We start from the raw sequence: 27322 nt of genomic DNA, 5'->3' as shown, positions 1-27322 counted from the left end.
AGAACGGGTGGAGCGGTGGTGGAGCGCTGCTGCGGCCCGACCTCCGGAGCTTCGGAGGCTGCAACTGCGGGTCTGGTGGACGGCGGCACCGGGAGCCCGCGGGTCCCTGGAGGGAGACCGCTTTTCAGGGCTCCCGCAACGGCGACTTCTCCTGCCCGAGTTGCGGGGTTGAAGAGCTCCTGGAGCGGGGCCTTACATATTCGCCGCGGGACTCTGCGAGCGCCCGCCGGGGGCTCTAACATCAAGAACCCGGTGCGCGACCTTGCATCATCCGGCGTGGCTTTAATGGCCGCGGGACAATTCGCCATCTCCCGCCGTGGGCTTTGACTTTGACTCTGACATCGGGGGGGAGAGTGCAGTGGAGAGATAAGTTTTTTGGCCTTCCATCACAGCAATGTGATGGATGTTTATGTAAATTATGTTGTGTCTTGGGTCTATTTGTTTGTAATGTATGGCTGCAGAAACGTTATTTCGTTTGGACCTCAAGGGGTCCAAATGACAAATAAATTGTATCGTATCGTATGAAGGGTCTCGACCTGAAACGTCACCAATTCTTCTCTCCAGAGATGCTGCTGCCTGACCCGCTGAGTTACTCCAACATTTTGTGCCTATCATCAACAATAAACCTGAACTTCAACCACCGGCATCCACCTTGCCATGATCCTCTTAGGATCGCACATCCCCTTTCATTGATCCAGTTACCTTTTCTTGATGAGGTCGATGGCCGATCCTATCAAGCCGTCCTTCATCTGCTGTAAGGTGACACCGCAGGCGGAGAGGTCGGCCGCCGCTTCCAGCAGGAGAGAGGGGCAGCAGGTCGACTGGCTCTCGGCCGACCAGTTCTTCTCGGGGCAATGCGGGTCCCTGGGGCCGGTTGTCTCCGGACGACGATGGCGACGGCTGCTGCTACTGCTGGTGGAGGGCTCCGAGCCGCCCAGGTCGAGGGGAACGGCCACGGTGTGCAGGGGGGAGCCTGGAGCCGGGCCGGTGCAGACTGGGGGAGCCAGGCCGGGGTGAGAGGGTCCAGTAGGCTCGGGGCCCCGCTCATCAGGTCCCGACACGGGATGGTTTTTCTTCCTCATCTTCTTGAACTCTTCGAAGGACGGGATGTGGATGTGGACGCGGCTTCTGCCGCCACATTGGGCCGACGCCGCCGCTGTCGTCGTCTCCACCTCGGCCGCCTCCTCCTCCTCCTCCTCGTCCCGCCCCAGGCTGGGAGTGCTGTTCTGCCGCCGTATCCTCAACCTCCTGGCCGCCTTCTCCTTGATCTCGGCCGGCCAGCTCCCTCCGGCCGGCCAGCCTTGCGGCCTCAAGGGTTTGTTGGCCTCGGCCGCCCGGTTGCTCTGCAGCCTCAGCTTCTCCCTCAGGCCTCGGATGGCGTGGCCGCTTAAGGCCGGGAGAGGGGGCCCCCACTGCCGCGGCATGGCGAAGGGGAGCGGCTCCTCCGTCGTCCCCGCTGCGGGCCCGAGGCCTTCCCGTAGGCCTCCCGCCAAAAGCTGGCACCGCGGGTCGCTGCTCGACGCCGGCAGGCCCCGCGGCCCAGGGCGGGGGGGTCCGCCGGCCGCTGACCATCGCAGGTCCTCCAAACTCCGACAGGGCCTGGCTCCGGCGCCCGGCGGACGAGGCCTCGGCGAAGGCCGCCCGTCGCCTTGGCAACGGGGGCGCTGTGGCCCACTGACCACCAGGGGGCGAGGCAGCGACCGCCCGTCGCCATGGCAACAAGGGGATGGGGCCCCACCGGGTGGCGGTTGCCAGGACGACGGCCCGGTGTCGCCATGGTAACCATTGGGCGGGGCTCTGTCGGGCGGGGGCTGTCCGGGCTTCGGACACTCGGCGCCATGGCAACGGGATCGTGAACTTCCGGGATGCGGTTGCCCGGGCCACGGCCCGACGTCTCCATGGCGACCAGTGGGCGGAGCTCCGTCAGGCGGCAGTTGCCCGCGCGACGGCCGTCCGTTGCCCTGGCGACCGAGGAGGTTGTCCATCGCCGGCTCTTCCACGCCGGCCGCCATGGCCCTATCCGTGTCCGTGTCCATGCCGCCGCTGGCCGCAGCCCAGGCTCCCGCAGAGTCACATAACGTGCTGCTCAAGTCCGGCATGGAGAACTGGCATGGTTCGTGTCAACGGCGGGTAGGTGACCGTGTGTCCTGTGTCAAAAAGAGAGAGAGACAGAGAGATTGTTTAAAAACATAGAAAATAGGTGCAGGAGTAGGCCATTCGGCCTTCGAGCCTGCACCGCCATTCAATATGATCATGGCTGATCATCCAACTCAGTATCCTGTACCTGCCTTCTCTCCATACCCCCTGATCCTTTTAGCCACAAGGGCCACATCTAACTCCCTCTTAAATATAGCCAATGAACTGGCCTCAACTACCTTCTGTGGCAGAGAATTCCACAGATTCACCACTCTCTGTGTAAAAAATGATTTTCTCATCTCGGTCCTAAAATACTTCCCTCTTATCCTTAACCCCTTGTCCTGGACTTCCCCAACATCGGGAACAATCTTCCTGCATCTAGCCTGTCCAACCCCTTAAGAATTTTGTAAGTTTCTATAAGATCCCCCCTCAATCTTCTAAATTCTAGCGAGTACAAGCCGAGTCTATCCAGTCTTTCTTCATATGAAAGTCCTGCCATCCCAGGAATCAGTCTGGTGAACTATGGCAAGAATGTCTTTCCTCATTGTATTGTATTGTATTGTATTGTATTCAAATTTATTGTCATTGTCTCAGTTAGAGACAACGAAATGAATTTCCCTTACAGGCAGTATCATAAAAATAAAAATAAATAAATAATAATAAATAATAAAACATATTAAAAATAAAATAGAATTTAAAAAAAAGCACAAACACTGAAAGTCCACGACACAACATAACACAGTGGCACCAAGGTGAGGAAGGCACCATAGTCCAGCCAGCCTCCCCTCCGTTCTTCCCAGATGTTCACTCGTGGTCGAGGCCTTCCTAGCACCCGCAGTCGCCGCCCCGGGCGGCCCGATGTCCAGGCCCTCACGCCGGGCTGGTGGAACGCCGACGCCGACGCCGAACCCCTCAGATTAGGAGACCAAAACTGTACGCAATACTCCAGGTGTGGTCTCACCAAGACCCTGTACAACTGCAGTAGAACCTCCCTGCTCTTATACTCAAATCCTTTTGCTATGAATGCTAACATACCATTTGCTTTCTAAGTTTTGTTCACAAAATCCATAGAAAAACATAGAAACATAGATAATAGATGCAGGAGTAGGCCAGTCGGCCCTTCGAGCCCAGCACCGCCATTCACTGTGATCATGGCTGATCATCCCCAATCAGTCAAGTCAACAGAGTTTATTGTCATGTGTCACAGATAGGACAATGAAATTCTTGCTCGCTGCAGCACAACAGAATACCGTAAGCAAAAATACAGAACAATTCAGTTCAATATACACATAAATAAGCAGATAAAGTGCAATATAGGCAGATAATGTACCCCTCCCCCTTGATTCCTTTAGCATTAAGCGCTATATCTAACTCTCTTGAATACATCCAGTGAATTGGCCTCCACTGCCTTCTGAGGCAGAGAGTTCCACAGATTCACAACTCTCTGAGTGAAAAAGTTTTTCCTCATCTCAGTTCTAAATGGTCTACCCCTTATTCTTAAACTGTGACCCTTGGTTCTGGACTCCCCCAACATGGGGAACATTTTGCCTGCATCCAGCCTGTCCAATCCTCTAAGAATTTTATATGTTTCTATAAGATCCCCTCTCCTAAATTCCAACGAATACAAGCCCAGTCAACCCATTCTTTCCTCATATGTCAGTCCCGCCATCCTGGGAATTAACCTTGTGAACTTACGCTGCACTCCCTCAATAGCAAGAATGTCCTTCCTCAAATTAGGAGACCAAAACTGCACACAATACTTCAGGTGCGGTCTCGCCAGGACCCTGTACAACTGAAGTAGGACCAGAGTTGCTCCAAAACTCAAATCCTCTTGAATGAAGGCCAACATGCCATCAGCTTTCTTCACTGCCTGCTGTATATGCATGCTTACTTTCAGTGACTGATGTACAAGCACACCCAGGTCTTGTTGCACCTCTTCACCTGATCCAACATCATTCAGATAATAATCTGCCTTCCTGTTCAAACACCACCGCTCGGTTCGCAATAACCAACCTGATATCCCGGTGGCTCAGCACTTCAACTCCTCCTCCCATTCCGAATCTGACCTTTCTGTCCTGGGCCTCCTCCATGGCCAGAGTGAGGACCACCGTAAATTGGAGGAGCAGCACCTCATATTTCGCTTAGGCAGTTTGCACTAAAGATACTAGAGGAGCAAGATAAATCACCAGGCGAAAAAGCCGTAGTTGGTCATGGGTAATTTTTTCACACTATTTTGGGAAACAAATATATGATTTTATTTTTGAATCGGCTTCTGTCATGGCTCCTCTAGTATCTTTTGTTTGCTCCCCAGCGGTATGAACATTGACTTCTCTTATTTAGGGTAGTCCCTACTTTCTCCTCCCAATCTCAGCTCTCCCTCAGCCCACAGGCTCCACCTCTTCCTTTCTTCCTCCCGCCCCCCCACCCTCACATCAGTCTGAAGAAGGGGTTCGACCCGAAACATTGCCTTCGCTCCATAGATGCTGCCTCACCAGCTGAGTTTCTCCAGCAATTTTGTCTACCTTCGATTTTCCAGCATCTGCAGTTCCTTCTTAACCCCCACTAATCACTGCCTGCCATTCTCAAAAGGTTCCGTTAATTCCTACTCTTTGCTTCCTGTCTGCCAATCAGTTCTCTATCCATGTCAATACCCTACCCCAATACCATGTGCTCTAATTTTGCACACTAATCTCTTGTGTGGGACCTTGTCAAAGGCTTTTTGAAAGTCCAGATACACCACATCCACTGGCTCTCCCTTATCCAATCTACATGATAACATCCTCAAAAAATTCCAAAAGATTAGTCAAGCATGATTTACCTTTCATAAATCCATGCTGACTCTGACCGATCCCATCACTGTTTGCCAAATGCGCTGCTATGACCTTTAATAATCGACTCCATCATCTACCCCACTACCGATGTAAGGTCTATAATTCCCTGATTTCTCTCTCCCACCTTTCTTAAAAAGTGGAGTTACATTTGCTACCCTCCAGTCCACAGGAACTGATCCAGAGTTGAGAGAACATTGAAAAATTATTCTATAGTCCATACGTTCTAGGAGCAGAATTAGGCCATCTGGCCCATCAAGTCTACTCCGCCATTCAATTATGGCTGCTCAATCCCTCCCACTCAACCCAACTCTCCTGCCTTCTCCCCATAACCTCTGACTCCCGTGCTAATCAAGAATCTATCTATCTCTGCTTTAAATGTCCATGATTTGCATTCCGTTTAATGATTCAATTTTAATTATTGCATGCCTTCCCCATAGCTAACAATAAACCATTCTACATTTTCCTTGATCTTTCATTCATTCGTTCTATATCTTTCTATATCTCTAGATTCCCTTTTTGGGAATGTACTGAATTCCTCCATTGCATTTTGCCGTACATTTCTTACCCACTTCTCGCCCCCATCTCTTTCCCCTACCTTCCCACTGTGCATGCATATTCCCCCCCCATTCCTTTCCCCTCATTCCCACACATCTCTCATCCATGTCCCCTATTTCCCTTTTATATCTCGCCCACTTTCCCCTGTATACTTGTGCCCATATCCATGGCTTTACATTTCATTCCACTTCTTCTCTCCTTATCTGAAAGCCCTTTGTCTCTAGCCTTTGTCACTATCGTGCTCCTATCCCCTCCTTCCTACACTCATCTCCCATCCCCTGATTCCCCAATTTCCTTTTTATCTCTTCCCCGCCCGGCCCCCTTTCCACTCCCTCCTGTCCCCTTCCATTAAAATCTCTCCCTCCGGCAGCACATTTTACTCCTCCTCTCCTAGTATGTTACCCTTTTCACCTTTAGCCTTTGTCACTTGCTCCGCCCATCTGCCAATCGCTCACCTCACTTGTATCCACCTATCACTTGCCAGGCTATATCCCACCCTTACCTCTTTTTTTCCAGCTTTCTCCCCGCAGTTCCGAATCATTGTTAGTCCATTCCCTCCACAGATGTTGTCTGACCCGCTAAGTTCCTGCAGCGCTTTTTGTTTTTATCTGGCAGAAGGCTGCAAGCAAGCAATTCCACTTGTGTAATATAAATCATCTGAATCCGCCGATTAGATTCTTGCATATAATTCTCTGCTGTTAGTACTGAAAGAGTACACATTCACCAGGTGAAATTGAAATGCAAGTAAGGTAATGTGAGGGAAATCCAAAGATGTTTCATAAAAAGGAAGAGGATTGCAGAGGAATGAGTCAGACCCATCAGAGACGTAATTGATAATGTGTGTGTGTAGGTGGTTCTCATGCGTTTGTCTCCACAAAGGAAAAGGATGAAACGGATATTGCAGTTAAGGAGGAGGTGTGTGATTTTTGGATAGGTTAAACATAGTGGGAATCAGAATAATAAAGGGTTTAGGATCAGTGTAAATAGACAAAATGCTAGAACTATTAGCTCATCGCAGAATCTTAAGAGAATCAAAGGAGGAGATAATTGGAGCTCTGAACCTTTTCCTGTCCTCTCTGGCTACAAATGTCACAGAGAATTGGAGGGTTGCCACTATATAATAAGAATAAAACGGATAGACAGTATTAACCATAGATTAAATGTGGAGGAAGGAACTGCTGATGCTGGTTTACACCGAAGATAGACACAGCGGAGCAGGCAGCATCTCTGTACAGAAGGAATGGGTGACGTTTCATAGAAACATAGAAAATAGGTGCTGGAGTAGGCCATTCGGCCCTTCGAACCTGCACCGCCATTCAATGTTGCAGAATAAGGGGGGGCTCTTTTAAAACTGAGATGAGGAAGAACTTCTTCACCCAGAGGGTGGTTAATTTATGGAATTCACTGCCCCAGGGAGCAGTGGAAGCAGAAACGTTAAATATATTTAAAACTAAAATAGATGGTTTTTTAGCTGCCAAGGGGATAAGGGGCTACGGGGAGAGGGCAGGGATATGGACCTAGGTATGGTTAGTATAGTAAGACCTGAGTGATCTCCTGGACAAGTGTCGATCGCCTGGATTGGGGTCGGAGAGGAATTTCCCGGATTTTTTTCCCGAATTGGACCTGGGTTTTTATCCGTTTTTTTGCCTCCCCCAGGAGATCACGAGGTTCTTGGGGTGGAGAGGGGTGATAGCGGTATAAAGGGGAGGGTAGTGTCTTGTGTTCTGTGTCTTGTGTCTACTGTTTGTGGGTAAGTGTGTCTGTTTAGTGTTCAGCCATGAGCGAATGGCGGTGCGGGCTCGACGGACCTGGTGGTCTACTCTCGCACCTACTTTCTATGTTTCTATGTTTCAATATGATCATGGCTGATCATCCAACTCAGTATCCTGTACCTGCCTTCTCTCCATACCCCCTGATCCCTTTAGCCACAAGGGCTACATCTAACTCCCTCTTAAATATAGCCAATGAACTGGCCTCAACCATCGTCTGTGGCAGAGAATTCCACAGATTCACCACTCTCTGTGTGAAAAATGTTTTTCTCATCTCGGTCCTAAAAGACTTCCCCCTTATCCTCAAACTGTGACCCCTTGTTCTGGACTTCCCCAACATCGGGAACAATCTTCCTGCATCTAGCCTGTCCAACCCCTTAAGAATTTTGTACGTTTCTATAAGATCCCCCCTCAATCTTCTAAATTCTAGCGAGTACAAGCCGAGTCTATCCAGTCTATCCAGTCATATGAAAGTCCTGTAATCCCAGGAATCAGTCTGGTGAACCTTCTCCGTACTCGGTTCAGTTCAGTTTCGGTTCAGTCTGAAGCAGGATCTCAATCCTAAATGTCACCCATTCCTTCTATCCTGCATGTTTCGTTGAGTTACTCCAGTATTTAGTGCCTATCTTAACTATATACTAGTCAGATTGCTGTTGATGAGGGGCAAGTTTGTAGAATGATCCCGGGATGATTGGGTTAACGCATGATGAGCATTTGACGACACTGGGTCTCTACTTGCTGGGGTTTAGAAGGATGAGGGGGAGTCATTGAGACTTACCGAATAGTGAAAGCCCCGGATAGAGTGGGTGTGGAGAGGATGTTTCCATGTGGGAAAGTCTAGGACCAGAGAGAACAGCCTTGGTATAAAAGAACAAACCTTTTAGAAAGGAAATGAGGAGGAATTCCTTTAGTCAGACCGGGAATCTGTGGAATTCATTGCCACAGACGGCTGTGGAGGCCATCAATTAGTATTTTTAAGGCGGAGATTGACATATTCTTGATAAGTAAGGGTGTTTCAGGGGGTTAGTGCTAGGTTTTTGATTTTCATGGAATTTATAATTGCAGGCTTAAATGTAGGAGACATGATTAATAATTCTGACCAAACTAGCCAGCACATCATAGAATGTAGACTGACCTGAAATAATAGTTCATAAATTCACAAGATATAGGAGCAGAATTATACGCTTTGGCCCATCGAGTAAGCTCCGCCAGTTGATCATGGCTGATCTACCTTTCCCTCTCAACCCCTTTCTCCTGCCTTCTCCCCATTACCTTAGAGATCCTTGCTAATCAAGAATCTATTGCATAGAAACAAAGAGCTGCAGATGCTGGTTTGTACCAAAGATACTAGGCACAGCTAATCTCTGCTGTGGGGTTCCACGAGGTACCATCCTTGGCCCCATCTCTTCTCCCTGTATATGCTCCCCTTAGGCCAAGTCATTGAAAGGCACGGCATTTCCTTCCATTGCTACGCAGACGATACACAACTCTATCCCCCCCTGAAGCCCAAAAAACAATCAAATCTGCTTAACCTTACCCGCTGCCTCGAGGATATAAAGTGCTGGATGGCCCAGAACTTCCTCCAACTAAATAAGAGTAAGTCTGAGGTCATCCTTCTCGGCCCCTCGGACTCATATGATAGCAGGTAGTCTTGGAAGCAGGTACACAAAATTGCTGGGGAAACTCAGCGGGTGCAGCAGCATCTATGGAGCGAAGGAAATAGGCGACGTTTCGGGCCGAAACCCTTCTTCAGACTTGGAAGCAGGGCCGGCCTTAGGGGGTGCGGGGCCCAATTGGGAACAATTTTGGTGAACCCCAGATTCCCAGCCAAGGTGTGTCAGCCCAGTTATTTAGTATATATTATGAAATTGTACACTAGGTGCTATGGATTATACACTGTGTGAATCTCTCCTGCTCCCTCCCGTTTGCCTGTCAGTAGCTCCGCTGGCTTCCAACCTTTACCGTAGCAGCTAATTATGTGATTGGACACAATGTCCTTGGAGACAGCGGCTGATTGGATGGGAGGAGACCTATTTGTTGATTGGACGGGAATTTTAAGGCAAGCTGGTTGGTGATTGGATGCAATCCCTTTAGAAACAGCGTATGATTGGCCACCAAATAAAATTGTCAAATCTGTAACAAAAATCGCTGGTCGGTGCGAACTCAGTGGACTATCTGGTTGTATCTCCAAACTAATCTGGTTGTATCAACCAGACTATCTGGTTGTATCTCCAAACTAAACAGTATAACATGCAGGTACATTCATTTAAAATTAAATTCAGTGATTATTTCACATGATTTCTCACTGTGTAAATCTCAATATCTGACCAATTTCTGTTAACATGTTTCTCTCTCAAAACAGTTCATATCTAGCAAACTGATCAACGAACCAGACAGCAGTTGGATGCAGTCATAGAACCATAGACAATAGGTGCGGGAGGCCATTCGGCCCTTTGAGCTTGCACAGCCATTCAATATGATCATGGCTGATCATCCAACTCAGTATCCTGTACCTGCCTTCTCTCCATACCCCCTGATCCCTTTAGCCACAAGGACCACATCTAACTCCCTCTTAAATATAGCCAATGAACTGGCCTCAACTACCTTCTGTGGCAGAGAATTCCACAGATTCACCACTCTGTGTGAAAAATGTTTTTCTCATCTCGGTCCTAAAAGATTTCCCCCTTATCCTTAAACTGTGACCCCTTGTCCTGGACTTCCCCAACATCGGGAACAATTTTCCTGCATCTAGCCTGTCCAACCCCTTAAGAATTTTGTAAGTTTCTATAAGATCCCCCCACAATCTTCTAAATTCTAGCGAGTACAAGCCGAGTCTATCCAGTCTTTCTTCATATAAAAGTCCTGACATCCCAGGAATCAGTCTGGTGAACCTTCTCTGTACTCCCTCTATGGCAAGATTAGGAGCCCAAAACTGTACCAATACTCCAGGTGTGGTCTCACCAAGACCCTGTACAACTGCAGTAGAACCTCCCTGCTCCTATACTCAAATCCTTTTGCTATGAATGCTAACATACCATTCGCTTTCTTCACTGCCTGCTGCACCTGCGTGCCTACTTTCAATGACTGGTGAACCATGACACCCAGGTCTCGTTGCATCTCCCCTTTTCCCAATCGGCCACAATTCAGATAATAGTCTACTTTCCTGTTTTTGCCACCAAAGTGGATAACCTCACATTTATCCACATTATACTGCATCTGCCATGCATTTGCCCACTCACCCAGCCTATCCAAGTCACCTTGCAGCCTCCTAGTTTAGAGGGGTTTAAACGGTTTAGAGATGTTTAGAGGGCTTCAGGTGTGTTTAGAATTGTTAATAGAGGGAAATAGGGGGGCTAGAGGTGTTCAGAGGGTCCCAGAGATGTTATACAATACAATACAATACAATACAATTCAATTTATTGTCATTTGGACCCCTTGAGGTCCAAACGAAATGCCGTTTCTGCAGCCATACATTACAAACAAATAGACCCAAGACACAACATAATTTACATAAACATCCATCACATCGCTGTGATGGAAGGCCAAAAAAACTTATCTCTCCACTGCACTCTCCCCTCCGATGTCAGAGTCAAAGTCAAAGCCCCCGGCAGGCGATGGCGAATTGTCCCGTGGCCATTAAAGCCACGCCGGGTGATGCAAGGCCGCACACCGGGTCTTGGTGTTAGAGCCCCCGGCGCGCGCTCGCAAACTCCCGCGGCCATTCCAAGCCGCGCGGGGCGGTGATGTAAGGCCCCGCTCCAGGAGCTCTTCAACCCCGCAACTCGGGCGGGAGAAGTCGCCGTTGCGGGAGCCCTGAAAAGCGGACTCCCTCCAGGGACCCGCGGGCTCCCGGTGTCGCCGTCCGCCAAACCCGCAGTTGCAGCCACCGAATCTCCGGAGGTCGGGCCGCAGCAGCGTCCACCACAGCTCCACCCGCTCTGGACTCGGCCAGCTCCGCGACGGTGAGGTGAGTAGTCGGCACCACAGTCCCCGGTCTTCCTGTTGGAGGCCGCTCCTCGTTGCAGCCCCAACGACAACGGAGACCCGACAAAGAAAAGGTCGGGTCTCCCGTGCAGGGAGAGATTTAAAAGTTACCCCCAACCCCCCACCACACCACCCCCACCCCCCCACACACATACCCCAACAAAAAATAACAAAAACTACATAAAAACATAGACATAAAATAATAAAAAACGCAGACGGACTGCAGAGGCCGCTGCTGACGAGAGCTCCCCGTGAGAAATTGTAATTCTCTGAAATTGAAGATAGACATAAAGCTGGAGTAACTCAGTAGGATAGGCAGCGCAGCGACTCTGGAGAGAAGACCCTTCTTCAGACTGAACTGAACTCGCGTTGGTGAGAGTACTTGTGATTGTCTGAAGAAGGGTCTCGACCAGAAACGCAACCCTCTCCCCAGAGCCGCTGCCCGTCCTGCTGAGCCACCTTCAACTTCACAGCCAAACAAAAAACACAGAGTGCTGGGGGAACTCAGCAGGCCAGGCGGCTGCCTCACGCGCTGGGTTTCTCCAGCATTTTTGTCTACCGCAAAACGTCAATGATTCCTGGAATGCTGAGGCGACAGGGTGATAGAGAGGGAGTGGGAGAGCTAGAGAGAGGCGAGATGGGGAGCGGGAGAGAGAGCGCGAGAGAAAGAGGGAGGGAGGGAGAGAGCAAAAGACAGAGAGACACAATGTGGGTCGGTAGGTGAATGACTAACCTGCACACCAGGGAGAAGCCCCTTCTCACGGTCTGGGGCCCTCACTCATGATGGTGAGTTTAATGAAATTCTCAACGTGTCATCGATCTACATTCCTCAGTAAATGTAATTGTGTTTTAAACAAGTATTAATGACGCCGCGTGAATTTTATTCAAAGGAACACGGCGTCATTACTACTTGTTCAAAACACAATAACATTTACTGAGGAATGCGGATGGATGCAGATTGATGACATTGCATAACAAGGTGTTAACTACTTGCTGTTAAGATTGGGAGCAATCGGTCAAATCGGCTTAAGGCCGGCCTTGCTTGGAAGCCTTACCCCACTACTCAAACCTAACGTCAAAAACCTCGGTGTGATATTTGACTCAGCACTGAAATTTGACAAACAAGTCAATGCTGTGGTAAAAGCTAGCTTCTTTCAGCTTCGGACGATAGCTAAAATACAACAATTCCTCCACTTTGATGACCTCGAAAAGATCATCCACACATTTATCTCCTCCTGCCTAGATTACTGCAACTCTCTTTACACTGACATCAGCCAATCTTCCCTGTCCCACCTGCAACTGGTCTAAAACGCCGCAGCGAGACTCCTGACGGGCACCCGAAAAAGGGACCACATCACCCCGATCCTGGCCTCTCTCCACTGGCCCCCTGTGCGGTTCCATATACATTTCAAGACCCTCCTCTATGTCTACAAAGCCCTCAATGGGCTTGCCCCCTCCTACATTAAAAGTCTTCTCACCCACAACTCCACCTCCAGGTCCCTCAGATCGGCCGACTTGGGGCTGCTGAATATCCCGTGGTCTAGGCATAAGCTTAGGGGCGACTGCGCCTTTGCGGTTGCAGCTCCTAGACTGTGGAACAGCATCCCCCTTCCCATCAGAACTGCCCCCTCCATCGACTCCTTTAAGTCAAGACTAAAATCTTATCTATACTCCCAAGCCTTTCCTGACGTCCACTGAGCGAGGGCTATATGTATATATGTACGTAGTTTGTTTGTTTATACTATTCTTATAACAAATGTAAAGCACTTTGGCCAACGAGAGTTGTTTTTTTAAATGTGCTATATAAATAAATGTGACTTGACTTGACTTGACAAAGTGCTGGAGTAACTCAGCGGGTCAGGCAGCATCTCTGGAGAAAATGGATGGGTGACTTTTTGGGTCTGAACCCTTCTTTGGACTGAAAGTGTGGGGTGGGAGGTGAAGAGGTACATGCGAGAAAAGACCAGGATCAATCAGGGCCAGCCACAAATGACCTCAGACAGGGTGTAGGGAAGGTGTGATCTCATGAGAAACAATGTGGAGAACTGTGGAATTGGTAAAGGGAAGAGAGGGGAGTATGAGATGAAGTTACTAAAGCAGTTTTTTAATCAAAGTTTTTTAAAGTGGGGATTGAACCTATGAATCTCCGCTTTGAAAATAACCAATGATTTGGCCTCCATCACCGTCTGTGACAACGATTTCCACAGATTCACCACCCTCTGACTAAAGAAATTCCTCCACATCTCCATTCTAAAGGTACGTTCTTTTATTCTGAGAAAGTTGTCATCTCAACCGTACTAAGCATTTCCAAGGCAGACTCTTAAAGCCTGTATCTGAAGAAGAATCCTGACTTGAAATGCTACCTATCAAAGTAGAAACAAAGAACTGCAGATGCTGGTTGATACACAAGAGGACACACAGTGCTGAAGTAACTCATCAGCTCAGGCAGAATCTTTGGAGAACATGGATAGGTGACGTTTAGAAGGGTCTCAAGCCAAAATGTATGTTCTGCCTGACCTGTTGAGTTACTCCAGCACTTTGTGTTCTTTTGTCACCTATCCATGTTGTCCAGAGATGCTGCCTGACCCTCTGAGCCAAACCAGCATCTGAAGTTCCTTGTGTTTACAAGAAACAAGTGATCCCTGGTTTACAAACTCCTGACTTAAGAACACCCCTACATTTGAGCAAGCTCCCAGTATATAATTAAATTCAAAAGACTACCATTTGTTCCAATGAACAGCATAACTAATTTTCTTTATCCAGTTTGAAGAAGGGTCTCAACCTGAAACGTCACCCATTCCTTCTCTCCAGAGATGCTGCCTGCCCTGCTGAGTTACTCCAGCTTTTTGTGTCTATCTTCGGTTTAAACCAGCATCTGCCATTCCTTATTACACCGTTTTAATAATTGTTCTTTCTTAACTGTCTTATGTGCTTCCAATGCCATTTATTACGTTACTATGAAGATATGATTGCCATAACAAGTGATTATTGTGTATGTTCAGTCAAAGACAACTTATTGTTGTTAGTAAAAGTGGAACTCATTCATAAATATCCTCAACATGGGGGCTTCGCTAGGCTGCGTTCTCAGCCCCCTTCTTTATTCCTTGTACACCCACAAATGTGCAACCATATACAAATCTAATTCAATTTTCAAATTTGCAGACGACACCACCATTGTGGGCCGGAAGTACAGGAAGGAGATTGAGAACCTCGTGCCCTGATGTTGAGACAACAACCTTTCTCTCAATGGCAGCAAGACAAAGGAGATAGTGATAGACTTCAGGAAGCAATGTGGTACACGTACCCCAGTTTGCATTGACGGTGCCGTAGTAGAGATGGTGGAAAACTTCAAATTCCAAGGAGTCAATATCACCAACAACTTCTCCTGGACCACCCATATTGAAGCAACGACCAAGAAAGCACACCAACGCCTCTACTTCCTTAGAAGGCTTAGGAAGTTTGGCATGTCCCCCACAACTCTCACCAACTTCTACAGATGTACCATAGAAAGCATTTTACGAGGATGCTTGGTTTGGGAACAGCTCCATCTAAGACCGCAAGAAATTGCAGCGAATTATAGACGCAGCCCAGACCATCACACAAACCAACCTTCCTTCTATTGACTCAATTTATACCTCAAGCTGCTAGGCAAGGCCAGCAGCATAATCAAGGATGAGTCACACCCTGGCCACTCCCTCTCCTCTCCCATGAGATAAAAGATATAGAAGTGTGAAAAACGCACACTTTGATGACCCTCAGGCTATCCGTGATTGGACTTGCTGGCTCTACCTTGCACTAAACGTTATTCCCTTATCATGTATTAATACACTGTAAATTGATCAATTGTAATCATGTATTGTGTTTCTGCTAACTGGTTAACATGCAACAAAAAGCTTTTCACTGTACCTCGGTCGGAACAATAAACTAAACTGAAACTGATTCCGGTCCAGGGCGGCATAGTGACAGAGCTGATAGAGCCACTATCTCACGCCACCAGAGATCCGGGTTCAATCCTGACCTCGGATGCTGTCTGTGTGGAGTTTACACGTTCTCCCTGTGACCACATGGGTTTTGTCCGGGTGCTGCGGTTTCCTCATCCATCCCAAAGACGTGCGGGTTAATTGGCCCTCTGCTCCGAGTGTGTAGGGAGTGGGTGAGAAAATGGGACAACATAGAACTAGTGTGAACACCTGATCAATGGTCCGTGCGGACTTGGTGGGCCGAAGGGCCCGATTCCATGCTGTACCTCTGAACCAAATTAAACCAAAACCTGGTCAACATGGTGGGCCGAAGGGCCTGTTTCCACGCTGAATCTTGCAATTACAAAAAAACCTAGTGACAGGGTATGGTCTTTGGTAAAGTGATTGTGAAAGTCGTATCGGAGCAGTGGGATTTGCTGACAGGGCAATATCACACCTCCTCTACGGCTCTCAACCTGTCTAATTCACACTTTCTCACTCAATTCCCAGGGTAGCGACACTTTCCCCAATTCATGTATTTCACATTAACGCACCATCCATCTGTGACTCGATTAGCCCGTCTCGCATGCTCCAGGAACACAGCTCCTTGAGGTAAACTACAAGCTATTAATTGGTCCTTACCTGCAGCAGAGGCAAGAGCTCGTTTAAATATATACAATTTGCATTTATATTGCAAGCTAGTGCATCGACAATAACTAGCTAACTCAAAAAATCTAATTACAAATGCAATCAAGGCATTACTAACAGCAGGGACCAGTCTTCAAATTACTTCTATTGAATGTATTGATTGTTACGGCATTGATCAGTGTTGAAATCACTGCGATGTTACTGATGTTACTCAGCAGGGAATGATGTGCTATCTCTTCCGCCTGGTTGAGCTATGAAATCTGCTTCCTCAACTCTTTTCTGGACTGCCAGTGCCTCTTTACCCTTTAGACTTTGAGATACAGCGTGGAAACAGGCCCTTCGGTCTGCGCGACCAGCAATCACCCCGTACACTAACACTATGCTACGCACCAGTGACAAATTTTCAATTTTTACTAGCCAAATTAACCTACAAACCTGCACGTCTTTGGAATAACCATATAACTATATAACAATTACAGCACGGAAACAGGCCATCTCGGCCCTTCTAGTCCGTGCCGAACACTTACTCTCACCTAGTCCCATCTACCTGCACTCAGACCATAACCCTCCATTCCTTTCCCGTCCATATACCTATCCAATTTATTTTTAAATGATAAACTCGACCCTGCCTCCACCACTTCAACTGGAAGCTCATTCCACTCAGCTACCACTCTCTGAGTAAAGAAGTTCCCCCTCATGTTACCCCTAAACATTTGTCCCTTAATTCTCAAATCATGTCCTCTTGTTTGAATCTTTCCTACCCTCAATGGAAAAAGCTTATCCACATTAACTCTGTCTATCCCTCTCATAATTTTAAAGGCCTCTATCAAGTCCCCCCTTAACCTTCTGCGCTCCAAAGAATAAAGACCTATCTTGTTCAACCTTTCTCTGTAACTTAGGTGCTGAAACCCAGGCAACATTCTGGTAAATCTCCTCTGTACTCTCTCTATTTTGTTGACCTCTCTCCTATAATTTGGCGATCAAAATTGTACACCATACTCCAGAATTGGCTTCACCAATGCCTTGTACAATTTTAACATTACATCCCAACTTCTATACTCAATGCTCTTATTTATAAAAGAATGAGGGAGGAAATTCTTAAGGGGTTGGACAGGCTAGATGCAGGAAGATTATTCCCGATGTTGGGGAAGTCCAGAACAAGGGATCACAGTTCAAGGATAAGAGGGAAGTCTTTTAGGACCGAGATGAGGAAAACATTTTTCACACAGAGAGTGGTGAATCTGTGGAATTCTCTGCCACAGAAGGTAGTTGAGGCCAGTTCATTGGCTATATTTAAGAGGAAGTTAGATGATGTGGCCCTTGTGGCTAAAGGGATCAGGGGGTATGGAGAGAAGGCAGGTACAGGATACTGAGTTGGATGATCAGCCATGATCATATTGAATGGCGGTGCAGGCTCGAAGGGCCGAATGGCCTACTCCTGCGTCTATTTTCTATGTTTCTATGTTTCTTTGAAACTGCAGCACCCAGGGAAAACTTGCACTGTCGCAGCGAGAACGTAAAAACTCCATACAGTCAGCACCCATAGTCAGGATCAAACAACTCTCTGATGCTACAAGGCAGCAACTATTGCTGTGCCACTGTGCTGCCCTGACTCATTCAAATATTGTAACTCCCCCTCCCTCCACCCACTTTGAAAACCACAATGTACTGCAGATATTTACTTAAGTCTTCTCGCGTGGTCTTCTGATTTTCCCCTTTTTTGAAATCATTATTTCTTGGAAAAAAGACTCAAAGTGCTGGAGTACTCAGCAGGTCAGGCAGCATATCTGGAGAACATGGATAGGTGACGTTTCAGGTCAGGATACCATTCTTCAGACTGATAATCCAGGAATCAAGAACCAGAGGACATAGGTTTAAGGTGAGAGGAGAAAGATTCAATCCTTTACAGATGCGCCATAGAAAGCATTTCATCAGGATATATCATAATGTGGTTTGGGAACAGCTCCATCCAAGGCCCCGAGAAATTGCATAAAATTGTGGAAGCAGCCCAGACCATCAGACAAACCAACCTCCCTTCCATTGACTCCATCTGCACTTTACCTTGCCCTGGTAAGGTCGCCAACATAATCAAGGATGAGTCTTACCCCGGTCACTCCCTCTTCTCCCCTCTCCCATCAGGCAAAAGGTACAGAGTGTGAAAATGCATATCTCCAGATTCAGGGACAGTTTCTCCCCAGCTGTTATCAAGCAACTAAACCACCATTGAATTGAGGGACATAGACAGATTAAATGGGAAGTATATTTCAGTTTACAGATATCACTGTAAATTGTCCTTAGTGTACAGGATTGCGCTAGTGTACAATATGATTGCTGGTCATTGAGGACTCAGTGGGCCGAAAGGCCTTTTTTCACGCTGTTTCTCCAAAGGTAGATGGTTGAACAAAGGCCAGAGATGAAAAGACAGAAGACGTGAGACAAAATGATTGGAAAGATGTGAATTGTGAAGCTAGAGGAAGGAATGTGGATGACAGTGGAGGGGGAGGGAGAAATAGGTGTGAGAAACATAGAAAATAGGTGCAGGAGTAGGCCATTCGGCCCTTCGAGCCTGCACCGCCATTCAATCTGATCATCCAACTCAGTATCCTGTACCTGCCTTCTCTCCATACCCCGTGATCCCTTTAGCCACAAGGGTCACATCTAACTCCCTCTTAAATATAGCTACTTTCTGTGGCAGAGAATTCCACAGATTCACCACTCTCTGTGGAAATTTTCTATTTCTCATCTCGGTACCCCCTTCCCCTTCCTTTGCTGCATGTTATCTTTAGATGTACTTCCTCTCGCTGCCTGTGCAGCCCCCCCCCCCCCCCCCTCCTCCCATCCCCGGCGGGGCAAGTCTACACTAAAGTCCACCGTTGCCGTGGAGATATTGACAAGCCGCTGAAGTTAATGTCACTTTGGGGAAGACACAGGGGAGAAAAGAGATAGCCGTCAAGAAATAGCTGAGAAAGCCGAAGGCAGATCCGTCCACACTGACATCCCGCCTGGGGATAGAGCCTCGGGTTTCGATGACAGGAGCTCGAGTGCGTAATTGTTCCGCGATTCCTTTGTGCTACTCCCAGTAAAAAAGGCTGATGTGAGCAGAGATTAAATGACCACAATAATGGCCCTTGTGAGCCGAGATGCACTCTGTTTCACAAAGCACACCTCACCAATGGGTGAGAATTAGCTTAAAGGCATGCGATTGTCAAGCATGGCTTGCATATCAAACTTCAATTAACACGGTAACAAGTGTTGAAGTAATCTGCCATAACCTAAAGGTATATATATTGTCTGGAGAATTCTCAAACTCTGGTGAGTAAGGTCGTCAAATATTACAGGGAGAAGAAAAATAGGTCAGCATGATCTAATGGTGGAACAGACTTCATAAGCCGAATGGCGTAATTCTGCACCTATATAGAATCATGGAGTGATACAGTGTGGAAACAGGCCCTTCGGCCCAACTCGCCCACACCGGCCACCATTGTCCCAGCTACACTAGTCCCACTTGCCTGCGCTTGGTCCATATCCATCCAATCCTGTCCTATCCATGTACCTATCCAACTGTTTCTGAAACAATGGGATAGTCCCAGCCTCAACTACCTCCTCTGGCAACTTGTTCCATGCACCCACCACCCTCTGTGTGTCAAAATGTTAACCCTCGGATTCCTATTAAATCTTTTCCCCTTCACCTTGAACGTATGTCCCATGGTCCTCGATTCCCCTACTCTGGGTAAAAGACTCTGTGCATCTACCCGATCTATTCCTCTCATGATTTTGTATACCTCTATAAGATCTCCCCTCATCCTCCTGCGCTCCATGGAATAGAGACACAACCTGCTCAACCTCTCCCTATAGCTCACACCCTCTAGTCTTAACTAGTCTTAATTAGTCTTAACTAGTCTTAATTAGTCACACCCTCTAGGTTAACAAAAAACTTTTTTTTTTGTTAACCTTTTTCTATGGTATGGAAACTTATTAGCTATTTTATGTAAAGCACTTTGGTGTCAATGCGAGTTGACTTAAAACGTGCTATATAAATAAAACTTACTTACTAGTCCTGGCAACACCCTCGTAAATCTTATCTGAACCCTTTCAAGCTTGACAATATCTTTCTTATAACATGGTGCCCAGAACTGAACACAATATTCTAAATGTGGTTTCACCAACGTCTTATACAACTGCAACATGACCTCCCAACTTCTATACTCAATACTCTGACTGATGAAGACCAAAGTGTCTAAAGCCTTTTTGACCACCTTATCTACCTGCGACTCGACCTTCAAGGAACCATGCACCTGTACTCCTAGATCCCTCTGCTCTACAACATCACCCAGAGGCCTACCATTTACTGTGTAGGTCCTGCCCTTGTTCGACGTCCAAAAATGCAACACCGCACACTTCTCTGTATTAAATTCTATCAACCATTCCTCCGCCCACCTGGCCAATCGATCCAGATCCTGCTGCAATCGTTCACAACCATCTTCACTATCTGCAAAACCACTAACTTTTGTATCATCAACAACTCAGCAGTGGAGCAGGTGAAAAGGATCAAGTTCCTGGGGGTGTATATAACGGACACCTTAAACTGGTCCACAAACATTACATCTCTGGCAAAACGGGCACAGCAGCGGTTGTACTTCCTCCGCAGGTTGAGAAGTTTACACCTCCACCCTCCCATCCTCGCCACTTTCTACAGAAGCACAATTGAGTCGGTCATGACCAGCTGCATCTCTACGTGGTGCGGCAGCTGTACAGCTGCGGACTGGAAGTGCCTTCCAGAGAGTGGTGAGGACAGCGGAAAAAATCATTGGGACTTCTCTTCCTTCCATCATGGACATGGGGTACAAACGCTGTCTGATTAGAGCCAAGGGCATTACCAGAGCCCCCACACACCCACAATTTGGACTGTTTATACTGCTTAACTCTGGGAGGAGGTACCGCAGCATGAAGAGCGGGACAACCAGGTTCTGCAACAGCTTCATCCCCCAGGCCATAAGATTACTGAACAATCAACAAAACTGAGGCTAGAACTTTTTAAATATCGACACTTTTTAAAAACTTTTTATATATATTTATTTTACAGAACCATGCACATGAGGCATTTTTATGGATGCACCTAGCACTTTTACTTTTACTATTTACCTGATTTGGAGAGTCAAATGCAACGAAATTTCGTTCAAGGTGCACTGTGTCTAGGTGTATATCTGAATGACAATAAAGTTTTCATTCATTCATTCATCAGCATACTTGCTAATCTTGCCCTGTGTGTTCTCATCCAAATCATTGATGTAGATGACAAATAGTAACGGGACCAGCAGCAAACCCTGAGGCACACCGCTAGTCACAGGCATCCAGTCCGAGAAGCAATCTTCCACCATAATCCTCTGCTTCCTTCCATGGAGCCAATTTGCTATCCATTCAGCTATCTCTCCTTGGATCCTATGCGATCTAACCTTCCAGAGCAGCCTACCATGCGGAGCCTTGTCGAATGCCTTAATGATGTCCATGTACACAAAATCTACAGCTCTGCCCTCATCAACCTTTTTGGGTACGTCTTTAAAAAAATCAATCCGATTTGTGAGACACGACCTCCCACGTACAAAACCATGCTGACTATCCCCAATCAGCCCTTGCCCATCCAAATGCCTGAATATCCTATCCCTCAGAATACTCTCCAGTAACTTACCAACTACAGATGTTAAGCTCACCGGCCGATAGTTCCTAGCATTTTCCCTGCAGCCCTTCTTGAAAAGAAGTACAACATTTGCCACCCTCCTGTCTTCAGGCACCTCTCCTGTATTTAAGGACGACTCGTAAATTTCAACCAGGGCTCCCGCAATTTCCTCTCTAGTTTCCCACAATATCAGATCATGCCCTGGAGATAAAAAAGTTAATGGATTTCCAGAGAGGCATGATAAAAATAGTTAGCGTCCAAAACGTCACGTTCTCCAGAGATGTTGCCTGATCCGCTGAGTTACTCCAGCACTTTGTATCTTCCCTAGCAATCATGATGCTTTTTTGAACATGTGAGCGAGTTGGAATGGTTTTCCCATTCATACCAGTCCTATGGCTTCACAGGCTACAGATTAGAAGGTTGTGTATGATTCTAGGTTAATCCCAGGGGAGATGGGGATTTGGAATGCATATGTGGTCTCATAGAACATGAAACTGTACATAGCACGTCCTTCAGCCCACAATGTCTGTGTCGAACATGATACCAAGATCATCTCTTATCTACCTGTAAATAATCCATGTCCCTCCAAACCCTGTATACCCAGGAGATAGGAAGGGGAAGATAGAGGATTAGGTAGAAGGAAGGGAGAAAGGAGCAGGGAGGAGATAAGAGGGAAGGAAGCATAGGTTCACAAGATTGATCCCTGGGATGGCGGGACTGTCATATGATGAAAGATTGAAAAGACTAGGCTTGTATTAACTGGAGTTTAGAAGGATGAGAGGGTATCTTATAGAAACATATAAAATTATAAAAGGACTGGACAAGCTAGATGCAGGAAAAATGTTCCCAACGTTGGGCGAGTCGAGAACCAGGGGCTACAGTCTTAGAATAAAGGGGAGGTCATTTAAGACTGAGGTGAGAAAAAACTTTTTCACCCAGAGAGTTGTGAATTTATGGAATTCCCTGCCACAGAGGGCAGTGGAGTCCAAGTCACTGGATGGATTTAAGAGAGAGTTAGATAGAGCTCTAAGGGGCTAGTGGAGTCAAGGGATATGGTGAGAAGGCAGGCACAGGTTATTGATAGGGGACGATCAGCCATGATCACAATGAATGCTGGCTCAAAGGGCCGAATGGCCTCCTGCACCTATTTTCTATGTTTCTATGAAAAGGTAGGAGAGAGGGATGAGGGTGGAGATAGGATGGAGAGGGGTGAGGTCGGGGGGAGTGGGGTTGGAGAGAGGGTGGCATTGGAGAGAGGGAGGGGATGGGAAAGGATTTTGTAGGAAGGAGGAGAGGGAGGAGTAAGATGTAGGTGGGAGGGAGAGGGGGAGGAGGGAGAGAGGAGGTAGAAGTGAGGGATGAGGGTGGAGATAAGAGAGTGGGATGATGGAGAAGGGAGAGAGGGATAAGGGTGGAGATAGGAGGGAGTACAGAGGTAGGATCAACATAGCCACTCATCTCATAGTTTGAGGGTTCACTGTTGTGAAGCCCGTGTCCAGTATCAGTCACTGTTGTTCCTCTGCTGAACAATGCAGCCAGTATCACAATAACACCATTAGTGCAGCCACTGCTGGTATTTATAGCTTAGTCTGGCCTTACCTGAAATCAAAGACGGTGGTCCGACAGGTGAGCAGTATTTGATTGCACATTCTCACAGCCGCATGGCCTTGATCGGTCGCAGGATGCTGCCGGGCTGACCTGCGGAGAAGCAGAGACCAAGAGCTGTAGGTGTTTTGCTTCCTGCCTTTGAGCGATGGAGTAACCCGAGCTGTATTGTACGCCGAAGGAGGAAGGGCCGGTGAAAGATAGAGCGCTGAGCAGCAGACAGCATGGAGTTGTTTGAGGCTGCTCCTGAATGTGGGAAAAGGGACAGGCCTGGACAGAGTGGACGTGGAGAGGATGTTTTCACTAGTGGGGGTCGAGAACCCAAGGTCATAGCCTCTGAATTAAAAGATGTTCCTTTAGGAGAGGGATGAGGAGGAATTTCTCTAGGCAGAGGGTGGTGAATCTGTGGAATTTATTGCAGATTCACCACGCTCTGACTAGAGAAATTCCTCCTCATCCCTCTCCTAAAAGAACGTCCTTTAGTGCTGGAAGCCAAGTCAATTGATACTTTTAAGGCAGAGATAGACAGATTCTTGATTAGTACGGGTGTCAGGGGTTATGGGGAGAAGGCAGGAGAATGGGGTTAGGAGGGAGAGATAGATCAGCCATGATTGAATGGCGGAGTAGACTTGATGGGTCAAATGACCTAATTCTGCTCCTATCACTTATGAGCTTTAAGTAAGTAAGTAAGTTTATTGGCCAAGTATTCACATACAGGGAATTTGCCTTGGTGCTCCGCCCACAAGTAACAACATGACATACAGAGACAGTTACGAATGAGTCAGAAAACACTAAACATTAATAATAATAAAACATTGATGATAAAACACCATTGATCAAGCATGTGAACCAGCAAAATACCAGATCAAAGGGAGGCTACAGATTTTTGCCTGTTGAGTAGAGCAACTACTCGTGGATAAAAACTGTTGGGCAGAAGGGCCTGTTTCCACACTATATCTCTAAAGTCTAGCGCATTGCTATGATTCTCAGATAATGAGCCAGATTCTTCAGTGCTGTGCCTCCTTTTCTGTGAACTGGAACCACTGTCATTTTATTTTTATTTTTCCGCTTTCGCACTATCTGTAGATAAAAGCTGTTTATTTTCTGCTGCCTTGCCTTGCTGGAATCAATTGACCCCCCCCCCCCGTCATCTGAGTCTATGCATTACCTGCGGGTTTTCTCCGTCACAGAACGTCCATGTCTGATCCATCACCTTTCAAAACATGACAGATTTTAATAGGAATCTGAGGGACAACTTTAACACACTGGTGGTGGTGGGTGTAAGCAACGAGCTGCCAGAGGAGGTAGTTGAGGCAGTTTCTTCCCAACTAGAGAGCGGCCCTGACCATCTGCCTCGTTGAAGACCTTCAACCTTTCTTTATTCAGACTTTATCTTGCACTAAACATCCTGTATCAGTACATAGAAACATAGAAAATAGGTGCAGGAGTAGGCCATTCGGCCCTTCGAGCCGCCACCGCCATTCAATGTGATCATGGCTGATCATCCAACTCAGTATCCTGTCCCTGCCTTCTCGCCATACCCCCTGATCCCTTTAGCCACAAGGGCCACATCTAAATCCCTCTTAAATATAGCCAATGAACTGGCCTCAACTACCTTCTGTGGTAGAGAATTCCACAGATTCACCACTCTGTGTGAAAAAAAATGTTCTCATCTCGGTCCTAAAAGATTTCCCCCTTATCCTTAAACTGGGACCCCGTGTTCTGGACTTCCCCAACATCGGGAACAATCTTCCTGCATCTAGCCTGTCCAACCCCTTAAGAATTTTGTACATTTCTATAAGATCCCCCCTCAATCTTCTAAATTCTAGCGAGTACAAGCCGAGTCTATCCAGTCTATACACTGTGGACAGCTTGATTGTAACCATGTAGAGTTTTTTCGCTGACTGGATAGCATGCTTCGAAAAAAGCTTTTCACTGTACCTTGGTACACGTGACAATAATAAACTAAACTAAACCGCACCGCCCCACTTAAACAACATTTAAAATACATTTGGACAGGTACGAGGATAGGAAAGGTTGAGAAGGATTAAACCCGGACCTCTGGCGCTGTAAAGGGCCTGTCCCACGAGCATGCGACTGCATGCGGCAAGCGCGACCAAGCCGGAAGCGGGGGCCGCGTGGAGGTCGAATGATCCCGTACGAGTTGACGTGAAGTTCGAGCGAAGGCGTACGCCATCAAAACGCTGCGTACGGCGTCGAGATGCTGCGCACGCACGTCGAGGCGCTGCGTACGGGCTCAATGCGGCTGCGGGCCGGCAGGCCGTTGCCGCGCGGAAATTTTTGGACAGTGTCAGTTTTTCGGAGCCCCGCGTGATGTCGGGACCAGCTCCGCACAACTCTATACGGCTCCGGCGATCGAAGTGGGACCGGCCCCGCGAGGCTGTACGGCTCAAGCGACCACGTTAGGTATTGCTTGCCGCATGCAGTCGCATGCTCGTGGGACAGGCCCTTAAGGCAGCAAGTCTACCGCTGCGCCACTGTGCCACCAAGCTCTGAGTTACTCCAGCACTTTGTTCTTTTTTGTTGTAAACCAGCATCTGCAGTTCCCTGATTCTACCATGACATTACTTGCATTTAAGTAGCAACCTTCCCATCTTCAGATTCTTCAGAGCCACTGATGGCGGTAGAACAGCCAACATATGCAAAGACTTGTCCCACCCCGGTCATTCCTTCTTCTCCCTGCTCCCATCCGACAGAAGGTAGAGAGGTTTAAAAGCGCACACCACCGGACTCAGGAATAGCTGCTTCCCCTCTGTTGTCAGGCTTCTGAACGGTCCTTCCTTAAGCTAGGGTACTGTCCGATTCACCTCTAACCCATTGCGGACGTTGGACTTTGTGGAACTGATGCGCCACAATGCCGAGAACTATATTCTGCACTCTGTATCTTCCCCTATAGTACTTGGGTTTGTATGACCTCATTGCATTACTATATCTGATCGCTAGAATGCAAAGCAAAGCTTTTCACTGTACCTTGGTACGCATGACAATAATGAATCTGAACCTAAAAATCGATTTGGTTGAATGCAAAACATAGCACATTAAATAGTACCACACTCCTTGGCATTCTGATGGAGCCTCAGACTGAAGTGTATGTATCAAACATGATTACTGCATCTATATTAAGAGCTTTCACTGTGATTAATAGGCTGCACAAGTTTTCACCAAGGAATATACAGGAGTTGTTCCTTTCACACACACTCTCTTAAGATTGGATTGCAATGCAGAATTAATGGGTTCCTGGGGCTCAGTAGTTCATTCCTCTGACCTTCCCGGCATTACAATAACATCAGGGCACATTAATCATGATGCAATGTGTTGTGGTGGCTCCAGCAAGCATAAATCTTTGATATCCACAGCTGAGGTTGGTCCACAGGGAGGCGTGGAGTGTAGGAATGAGAGGGGAAAGCTCTGCATTCATTGCACTTCCCACGTCAGTGAAGGGAATGTCCACAGTAGGTGCCTCGGTGTGGCACAGTGGCAGAGTTGCTGCCTCACAGAGCCAGGGACCCGGGTTCGATACTGACCACTGGTGCTGTCTGTACGGACTTTGTACGTTCTCCCCGTGACCTCATCGGTTTCCACCAGTTCTTCCGGTTTCCTCCGACTCTCCAAAGACGTGCAGGTTATTTTAGTTGTGTATGTGTGTGGGGGTGGGGGAAACTCGTTTTAGTCTCTTCCTTCGGGGGGATGCGACCTTTTCTTGTCGTATCTCCCGTCTCCGTCTCCGTCTGCGCTGAGGCCTAATGGCGGAGCTGGCGGCCTCCAACTGGAACCGACCTCGAGGCTCCGGAGGCAGATCCAGCCAGGACTTACCAACGCGAGGCTGGCCGACTTCGGGGCTGTGGCGGCGCTGCGGCGGTGGCGACCCGACTTCGGAGCCTCGGAGGCTCGGCCGCGGGCCCAGTGGACGACATCGTCGGGAGCTCGCAGGTCCCGGGTTGGTGACCTGTTCTCTGGAGCTCCCGCAACAACAGCTTTGTCCGCTGGACTGGAGGGCGGCAGCTTCGACCGCCCCGGGCCGCGGAGTTTGAACCGGCCCGTTCGCGGAGCTCGGATTCAGCCGCGGGACTTACTTACCGTCACCCGGCGGGGTCACAACATCGGAAGCCTGGATCGCCTCAACGCAGAGGGAGAACAAGG

At 47.8% G+C, this 27322-nt stretch overlaps 1 protein-coding gene across 2 annotated transcripts in view; it reads right to left on the bottom strand.

Annotated features, from left to right (window-relative positions):
• LOC116975593 overlaps window positions 1–27322 on the bottom strand; it is a 101376-nt gene that overhangs the window by 32906 nt on the left and 41148 nt on the right. For both annotated transcript variants that reach the window (XR_004412670.1, XM_033024895.1), the window contains exons 2-3: window positions 23156–23254; window positions 703–2147 (exon numbers count right to left, since the gene is read on the bottom strand). Coding sequence is in view for 1 of the 2 variants with exons in the window: in XM_033024895.1 (XP_032880786.1) it covers window positions 703–2099 (1397 nt within the window). In the remaining variant the exon portion in view is untranslated. The remainder of the gene's footprint in view (window positions 1–702; window positions 2148–23155; window positions 23255–27322) is intronic.

The sequence above is a fragment of the Amblyraja radiata genome, chromosome 7, assembly GCF_010909765.2.
Source record: "Amblyraja radiata isolate CabotCenter1 chromosome 7, sAmbRad1.1.pri, whole genome shotgun sequence".
In the NCBI taxonomy this organism is placed as follows: Eukaryota; Metazoa; Chordata; class Chondrichthyes; order Rajiformes; family Rajidae; genus Amblyraja; species Amblyraja radiata.
This window is presented reverse-complemented; position numbering and strand designations above follow the sequence as displayed.